The sequence below is a fragment of the Culex quinquefasciatus genome, chromosome 2 (genome assembly GCF_015732765.1).
Source record: "Culex quinquefasciatus strain JHB chromosome 2, VPISU_Cqui_1.0_pri_paternal, whole genome shotgun sequence".
NCBI classification, from domain to species: domain Eukaryota; kingdom Metazoa; phylum Arthropoda; class Insecta; order Diptera; family Culicidae; genus Culex; species Culex quinquefasciatus.
In genome coordinates, this window is record NC_051862.1 from 131,265,819 (window position 1) to 131,275,340 (window position 9,522).

The following is a 9,522-nucleotide window of genomic DNA, read 5'->3' on the forward strand; positions in this document are numbered from 1 at the left end:
AACAATTTAACAATTTAACAATTTAACAATTTAACAATTTAACAATTTAACAATTTAACAATTTAACAATTTAACAATTTAACAATTTAACAATTTAACAATTTAACAATTTAACAATTTAACAATTTAACAATTTAACAATTTAACAATTTAACAATTTAACAATTTAACAATTTAACAATTTAACAATTTAACAATTTAACAATCTAACAATTTAACAATTTAACAATTTAACAATTTAACAATTTAACAATTTAACAATTTAACAATTTAACAATTTAACAATTTAACAATTTAACAATTTAACAATTTAACAATTTAACAATTTAACAATTTAACAATTTAACAATTTAACAATTTAACAATTTAACAATTTAACAATTTAACAATTTAACAATTTAACAATTTGTTTAGAGTTGAGAAGTAAATATCATGGATTAAAGCAAGAACACAATTTGTTGTTTAAAGTTAGTTATATTTGAGTAGGGCGAACCTATTTTTGGGTTTACGTTTTTCTTATTGGATACACGAACACATACAAACGGGTGTGGAACAGAGGGTACGGGAGAAGTTGAATTTGGTGAGAAGATTAGTCGGAATAAAGACTTAGAGACAACACGTCACCTGTTTCGAGTCTTTCCTCTTTTTTTTTGCCTATCCGAAACCGAAAGTCGGTCCGTAATTCGCGGTTCGGGTTTGGCCGTCGGACACTCCGCCTGCCACGGTTCGCTGGGAGCAAGTTCCAGAACAAATTAATGGTGCCGAAACCCGGGAGTTGAAACTCCACGTCGTCGGAATCCGGGTTGCACGTGGTACGAGTTCGGAGTTGTGGCCACGTTTTCCCGCTGAATTTGTCGCGGTGACCAATTGGACACCGGTTTTCTCGTCGTGGCCAGCAGCTCGATCGTCCGCCGCAGGATTCAACCAACTTTCGAGAACTTCCAGTCGAAGCCGTAGCAGTTTGGAGTCGAAGGCGTAGCAGGGTAGCAGTTTGGAGGTTAGGCGAAGCACGTGTTTGGAGAGAAGCCGATGGCCGGAAGAGGCAGTCGAAAGAAGGCCACGCCGAAGGCGGCGGCACAGTCCGGCGGTCTGCAGCACCGAACCCTGTTGAGGAAGCGCAGTAACATTTTGGGCTCTGCTAACTTGATCCAGGACTTTCTTACCAATTTCCGAGATGATCAAGTAACCCAAATTCCGCTGCGGAATCAGCGCTTGGATGACCTTTGGGAACGGTTCGAAGACGTGCAAGACGAGATTGAGGTTATCGAAGGTGCTGAGGATGACTATTCGCAGCAGCGTCAACAGTTCCACGACCAATACTTTGTGCTTAAGGCGGCCCTCGCGGACAAGATCCCGGAGCCCGCTGTCGTCGTTCCCGCGCCTGCCCCGCTCGCCCACCATGCTGCTGGGAACCAGATCTCTGTCAAGCTGCCGGAGATTAAGCTGCCGGATTTCTTCGGAGAGTACGAAGAATGGACCGAGTTCCGAGATATATTCAAGTCCCTAATCCATGCGAACATGCAGTTGACCGCTATACAAAAACTGCACTATCTGCGCAGCTCGTGCAAGGGTCATGCTTCGCGACACATCGCGGGACTGGAACTCAACGCCGACAACTACGAAATAGCGTGGAACATTTTGTGGGATCGTTACGAGAACAAAACCTATCTCGTAAAACAACACCTGTCGGCCATGTTTCGAATCCCTTCTCTTCGGAAGGAATCAGCAGCTAACCTCTCGGACCTTGCAGACGAGTTTAATCGTCACGTGGGAATTTTGGACAAGCTCGAGTCTGCGGACGCCCACTGGAACTCTCTGCTAGTCGAACGTTTGAGCAGCTTGTTGGATGAAAAATCCCGCATGGAGTGGGAATCGGAGTGTAAGGACAAGGTGGCCCCCACCTACCAAGAACTCCTCGATTTCATTCACAAACGTTCTCGTTTGCTCCGGTTGTGCAAACCCAATCTCGAATCCTCCAGTAGCCAGAGCAAACCAACGAAGGCCAAGCAATCCTCCTCCCATGTTGCTTCCGAACACGTGCTCAAATGTGTGCAGTGCAAGCAGGCTCACCAGCTGATCGAGTGCGAGGCGTTCCTTCAACTGTCACCAAAGCAGCGGCTCGAGTTGGCGAAGAAGAAGCGCCTTTGCATCAACTGCTTGAAGGGAGGACATATGGCGAAGGAGTGCAAGCGTGGCAACTGCAGAACCTGTGCGAAGAAACATCACACGCTGCTGCACCTGCCTCCACTGAAACCAGCAGCAGCAGAGGACGATCCAGCCACTTCGCAGTCATGCACTGCCGTATGTTCGCCGCCTGTTGCCACGCAGGCCACAATTTCGCGCGCGGTCTCGTTAGCACTACCGTCGGTGCAGTCGCGTACCTCGTCGCAGACACTCGCGTCGTTTTCGAATTCGGTCGTCTCCCCGTCGCCGGTGTTAACCGATCGCATCGGTTCTGAACCACTCCAAATTGCCCCGCAAGTCGCCCCGCCGTTTTCCGCCCAAGCGAGCAAGCCTGCAGACACCACCGTGTTTCTCGCAACTGCTGTCATCCGCGTCCTGGACGTACATGGCCGTTACCAGCAGGCAAGAGCTCTGCTCGACAGCGGCTCCCAGTCAAACTTTGTGTCTGAATCGCTGTGCCAGAAGTTGGGATTGAAACGCAGACGAATCAATCTGCCGATCTGCGGAATTGGCCAAGCCACCGTGAACGTGCACTACAGTGTGCAGTTGGCTTTTGCATCTCGTTTCGCCAAATATGAACGTGAACTCACCTGTTTGGTGCTACCCAAGCTCACCGTGTGCTTGCCGAGTCGACACGTCGACGTCTCTCGTTGGTCGATCCCCTAATTTGCCTCTCGCTGATCCCCAATTTAACATTCGCCAGGGGGTTGATCTGATAATTGGCGCTGAACTGTTCTTCGACCTGCTCGAAAGTAACCAGATTCTTCTCGCTGACGACCTCCCACTCCTGCAGAAGACGCAACTCGGTTACGTGATTTCCGGCAAGTGTTCCTCGTTGTCGACAGCCCCGCTGGTATGCCACCTCGCCACAGAAGAGGATCTCAACGCCAAACTTGAACGCCTGTGGGAGGTCGAGAATTTCGACGTCGGCAAGGTGCTGACACCGGAACAACAGCTGGTCGAGGACCACTTCAAGCGTACCGTCTCAAGGAGCAACGACGGGCGGTACATGGTGCGGCTCCCACTGCGAGAAGAACTGGTTTCGCTAATCCCAAACTCATACGCCACGGCGGAGCGGCGATTTTTGGCCATGGAAAAACGACTGTCGGCTGATGAGCACCTCAAGGAGGAGTATCAGCGTTTTATGGATGACTACGAACGGCTAGGGCATAAGGAGAAGTGTTCACGCGTCGCGGGCCCGCAGTTCTTCCTCCCCCACCATGCCATCCAACGTCCTGGAAGCAGCACCACCAAAACGCGCGTGGTGTTCGATGGTAGCGCCAAAGGGTCTGGAAGGTTCTCGCTGAACAGCATTCTGCACACTGGGCCAACGGTGCAACCACCGCTGCTGTCGACTATCCTGAACTTTCGGCTGCCAAAATTCGCCTTCACAGCTGACGCTGAGAAGATGTTCAGACAAGTCTGGGTTCACCCGGAGGACAGAAAGTGGCAACAAATCATCTGGCGCAAGAACCCGACCGAAACCCTGCAGATTTACCAACTAAAGATGGTGACCTACGGTTTGGCCAGTTCTCCGTTTCACGCAGCCCGTGTGCTGAACCAGCTCGCTGAGGACGAAGGCCATCGATATCCAATTGGAGCGCAGATCGTGGGAAAGCGGTTTTACGTCGATGACGTACTGGCGGGGGCGGATACTCTCGAGGATGCAGACGAAGCTTGCCATCAGGTGCGAGAGCTGTTCCAGCTGGCCGGGTTCTCTTTGAGGAAGTGGAGTGCATCGCATCCCGACATCCTGCAGCGCATCCCACAAGACCTCTGGGAAAGCAGCCCCACGAAGGAAATCGGCGAGCCGGATTTCGCCAAGGCACTTGGGTTGCTGTGGGACCCGCGTGCCGACTGTTTTCGCTTCAAGATTCCCACTTTCCCCGAGCTGGCCGTAACAACAAAGCGCATCGTGGTGTCGGAAATGGCTCAACTCTTCGATCCTGCTGGGTGGATGGGCCCAGTGCTGATGAGCGTGAAAATCTTCGTGCAACACCTTTGGGCCACCAACAAGGGGTGGGACGACCCACTCTCTCCAGAAGACGATCGGTGGTGGAAGGACTTCCGCCGCGAAATTCCTATGCTGCAACAAGTGGAAGTGCCAAGACGCGTCATCGGGAACACTACTCGGAACTACAAGCTTCACTGTGTGTGTGACGCCTCAACCAAGGGGTACGGTTGCTCAGTCTACGTTGTGGGGCCGGACGAAAAGGGAAAAATGCAGAGCCGGCTTTTGATCTCGAAGTCCCGTGTTGCGGTCAAACCGTTCCCCGCCTGGAGCTGTGCGCTGCCCGACTTGGAGCGGAGCTGGTCAATCTACTGTTGGAAACTACTGACTTCGTCGGACCAGTGACCTTTTGGAGTGATTCGACGGTCGTTCTGCACTGGCTGCGGAGCCCACCTGTAACCTGGAAGGTGTTCGTGTCGAATCGGATTGCGGAGATACAGCGGCTCACCAAGGACGATACGTGGCGGCACGTGCCCACGGAGATGAACCCAGCGGACCTCATCTCGAGGGGTTTGCGCCCCAGCCAGCTTTTGGATCAACCGCTGTGGTGGTACGGCTGTTCGTTTTTCACCAACCTCAACGAGCCGTGGCCCCCAGTAATGCCGACCCTCAGCCTGGCAGCCCTTGCAGAAATGGACCTGGAGCGACGACAAAGCGTAGCATTGGTGGCCACCGGACCGGACGAGTCCATTTTTGAGCGGCAATCGGAACTTGGCAAGCTGCTGAAACTCGTGGCCTGGTGCAACCGGTTTTGCCAGAACGCTCGGCGACCGGAAGAAGAGCGGCTGTCGGGCAAGTTGAAGCCGAGCGAAGTGGCGCTGAAGCTTCTTGTGCGGGCCGCACAGAGAACCTCGTTCCCGAAAGAGATCCAGGAGTACGAGAAGCACGGAAACCAAGGGACCTCGTCGGTGCCACGTGAGCCTAAATCTCCACTGAAGAACTTGAACCTGTTCCTCGACCCCCAAGGAATTTTGCGCATCCACAGCCGTCTGTCGAATCGTGATGTTGCCTACGACTCAAAATACCCGATGCTGTTGCCGGCCAAGCACAAGTTGAGTACATTAATCGCCAGATCTTTACACTTGCAGACGGCACACTCTGGACCATCCGCTCTGCTTGCAACGATTCGACAAAGATTTTGGCCGCTACGAGGACGCGACTTGGTACGTCGCGAGGTGAAAAGCTGTATCACCTGTTTTCGGTGCCGCCCGCCAGTTCCTCAGCAACAAATGGCACCACTCCCGGCAGTTCGGACCACGCCTACTCGAGTGTTTGCCAACTCTGGACTGGACTACTGCGGGCCGTTTCTCGTGCGTCCGTTGTATGGGAGAGGTGCAAACGTGAAAATGTACGTTGCGGTTTTCGTGTGCCTGTCGGTGAAAGCGGTTCACCTCGAGGTCGTCCCCGACTTGACGACAACCGCGTGCATAAACGGGATCAAGCGCTTCGTCGGGCGCCGCGGCCGTCTGATCGAACTCCGGTGCGACAACGCGACTGCTTTCGTCGGTGCAGATCGCGAGTTGAAGGAGCTCCGTAAACGCTACCTTGAGCAGTTTCGTACGGCCGAGTGGGAGAATTACTGCCTGGACAGCGGGATCACCTTCCGATTCATTCCGCCGAGATCCCCACACTTCGGCGGCTTGTGGGAAGCCGGAGTGAAGTCCTTCAAGCACCACTTTCGGCGCATTTTTGGTGGAAGGTCCTGCACCGTGGACGAGTTGACTACCGCCGTAGTTCACATCGAGAGCATCCTGAACTCCCGCCCACTCACGCCTCTCACAGACCATCCGGACGACCTGGCTATCCTGACTCCTGGGCACTTTCTGATCGGGGAACCCATGTTCTCGATCCCAGAACCCGATTACACCAGTGCCCCGCTCAACCGAATCACTCGTCTGCAGGAAACGCGTCGCTCTGTCCAGGATTTCTGGAAGGTTTGGTCCAGGGATTACATCAGCCAACTCCACCAGCGGTCCAAGTGGAGAACCGCAACCAAGAACGTGCAAGAGGAGCCCTGGTGTTGCTCAAGTCCATAGACCTGCCACCGTTTCTGTGGAATGTCGGAAGAATCACCAAAACGTTTCCTGGCGCAGATGGACTGGTGCGAGTAGTCCTGGTGCGAACGGCTCATGGAGAGTACAAGCGCGCCGTCACCGAAGTTCGGGTTCTACCGATCGACCAACCGGCCGACGATGTCGAGGACAAGGCGGTTCCGGAGGCAGCCGAGAACGAGGAAGGAGACAAGCAGGCGGATCCAGATGCAGCTGAGAACGACGATGAAGGTGTCCAGGCGGTTCCAGAGACAGCGGGTTGAAAGGCGCTTTCAACGGCCCCTGGGATGTTTAGAGTTGAGAAGTAAATATTATGGATTAAAGCAAGAACACAATTTGTTGTTTAAAGTTAGTTATATTTGAGTAGGGCGAACCTATTTTTGGGTTTACGTTTTTCTTATTGGATTCACGAACACATACAAACGGGTGTGGAACAGAGGGTACGGGAGAAGTTGAATTTGGTGAGAAGATTAGTCGGAATAAAGACTTAGAGACAACACGTCACCTGTTTCGAGTCTTTCCTCTTTTTTTTTGCCTATCCGAAACCGAAAGTCGGTCCGTAATTCGCGGTTCGGGTTTGGCCGTCGGACACTCCGCCTGCCACGGTTCGCTGGGAGCAAGTTCCAGAACACAATTTAACAATTTAACAATTTAACAATTTAACAATTTAACAATTTAACAATTTAACAATTTAACAATTTAACAATTTAACAATTTAACAATTTAACAATTTAACAATTTAACAATTTAACAATTTAACAATTTAACAATTTAACAATTTAACAATTTAAAATTTAACAATTTAACAATTTAACAATTTAACAATTTAACAATTTAACAATTTAACAATTTAACAATTTAACAATTTAACAATTTAACAATTTAACAATTTAACAATTTAACAATTTAACAATTTAACAATTTAACAATTTAACAATTTAACATTTTAACAATTTAACAATTTAACAATTTAACAATTTAACAATTTAACAATTTAACAATTTAACAATTTAACAATTTAACAATTTAACAATTTAACAATTTAACAATTTAACAATTTAACAATTTAACAATTTAACAATTTAACAATTTAACAATTTAACAATTTAACAATTTAACAATTTAACAATTTAACAATTTAACAATTTAACAATTTAACAATTTAACAATTTAACAATTTAACAATAAAAGTGCAAAAATAAAAGTTTTACAATGTATTATAAATAGATTACAATCAATTGTACATGTTATTTTTAAGCATATTTTTTTGGGGATTTTTTGAAAAAATACATAAATTTATTATTGATTCTAATTCCTATGAATATTGAATTAAACATGTTGCTTACAAAATATCTTTTATTTGATGTTACGTATTGAAAAACAATAAAAAAGCATCCAGCAAATGCACCACAACTATCAACTGCCAACCAAATTGCGCGCTCATAAAATATAACCCCCCACACCCTATGAAGAGTCGGGTCTCTGATCAATAGATCCAGTTTATGATCCACTATACGTCCCATTATGTTGCGTGCCATAAAATAAACAATTCATCTCACAAATAAACCAATCGTCTTTCTCCCAGCAAGAGCAGCGCGGTACCTCTCAAACGAATCGTCAGGAATAATACATCATCTCACCAGGGGACATCGAACAGCAAAAACAACAACAGCGTGGTTTCCTCCACGTGGAGCAGGGTGGATTGGGCGGGAATTTTCCAATCCAACAGTCTTTCTGGCCCTTTTTCTTTGAGAGTTTAATCGTTTTTTTGTAATTCAAGGTTTTTTTTAAAGATATTTTTAAAGATGTTTTTATTTCAAAGTGAATAAAAAAACTTCAATATTAAAGTTTTGTAATTGTTCAACATAATTTGACCACCCTATAGATATCTTCAAGAAAAAATATGTAAAAATGTTGTCGCAATATCCGCAGCAATGCCGTTGTCGGGTGGCGTGGCGCTGCAACCCTCCCACCACACGGTCTTTCTCGGAAAAGTGTGAAAAGCGTCCTCGTAACACACCGGGCGTAAGCATCAGATGCTTCGGAATCCGCGGGGGTACGACGGCGTTCCTCGTTGACGGTGGCTGCTGGCTTGCATATTGGCTTGACGTGAGGAAGAGTCACCTCCTGGAAAAAATAACGAAGAAAAGAGCGGAAATAGATTTTTTTCTTTGAAAATAGGGATGCTTATGAAACAATTCAACTCGAAATTTTGTGGAAGTTTGTAGGCCCATGAATCATAAATTATGCTTAGTTTAATAACAACAATTAAAAAAATCAAATACAAACATCTCTTCTAAATGCCAGTCTACGACAGAAGCCGGTTAGTGAATGCAAGAAAAGAAATGGAATGTTAACAGCTGGTTCAAGCAGCTCCATATTAGCGAATAATGATAATGATACTGAAGTCAACTTCTGAGAATGCGTGCCAACGCGGCAGAATACCTCTCAGTGCACTCCAGCTCACGACTAAATATCATCATCCTTAGAGGCTAATGAGATGCCGCTTGAGGAGAGATGATGCCGGTGTGCCCGGCAAAATGTAAATGTCAGCGGATTGGAGAAATTCTTGCATGTTCAGATAGTTAGTGAGTGCAGATATCCAGAAAGGGGTTTTAACTTTTAAGGATTTAGTTTGTTTCAATTTTTTTAAACAAGGAAATTGAATATCTACGTTTTATTGCAGGAACTGTCTGTAAAAAACTAAAAATTGAAACCAACATCTACTATTTTTTTTGTATTTTTATACCCAATACTAGAAAGTTCTTTCTTCTTTTAATACCTACTATACCTCGTAAACTGGGGTCAATCGGGACACATGGGGTGAATTGGGACAGCAGTTTAAACCATGTTGAAGCACAATATTTTGATTTTTCTGATTGGTTTCGGTTAGAACAGACTCAGGCCAACAAAATGTGTACATCCATTTCCAAATTTATAAGATTTAAGTCCTCTAAAAACTGCTGTCCCTATTCAGACTGTGGTCCCGATACACCCCAGTAATTCTCTACGAAATCGGTCAATTTCGACCATTTTCATTTTTTGATTTGGTTTAAACTTTTTGGAGGTCTTCCCTATGACCATAGAAGCTATTTTGTGTCATTGGTTCACCCATACAAGTATCCATACAATTTTGGCAGAATGTGCAAATGGTACGTATTTATTCTAAAATATGTAACTTTTTAATGTGTTTTTTAATCAATAGACACCAAGTCCTCGGCAGAGTTGCAAGGCAAAGTTTTTAATTAACTTTTTTTTTACAAAAAAAACAATTTC

General features: G+C 46.5%; 1 protein-coding gene across 1 annotated transcript; it reads left to right on the plus strand.

Moving 5' to 3' along the window:
- Window positions 1–534: 534 nt before the first annotated feature.
- Window positions 535–6,509, plus strand: LOC119766322. Its single transcript, XM_038250803.1, has 4 exons — window positions 535–2,820; window positions 2,888–4,334; window positions 4,433–6,223; window positions 6,289–6,509. Exons 1-4 carry the CDS (start codon window positions 1,030–1,032, stop codon window positions 6,507–6,509), a joined length of 5,250 nt encoding a protein of 1,749 aa, XP_038106731.1. The 5' UTR covers window positions 535–1,029.
- Window positions 6,510–9,522: the final 3,013 nt, after the last annotated feature.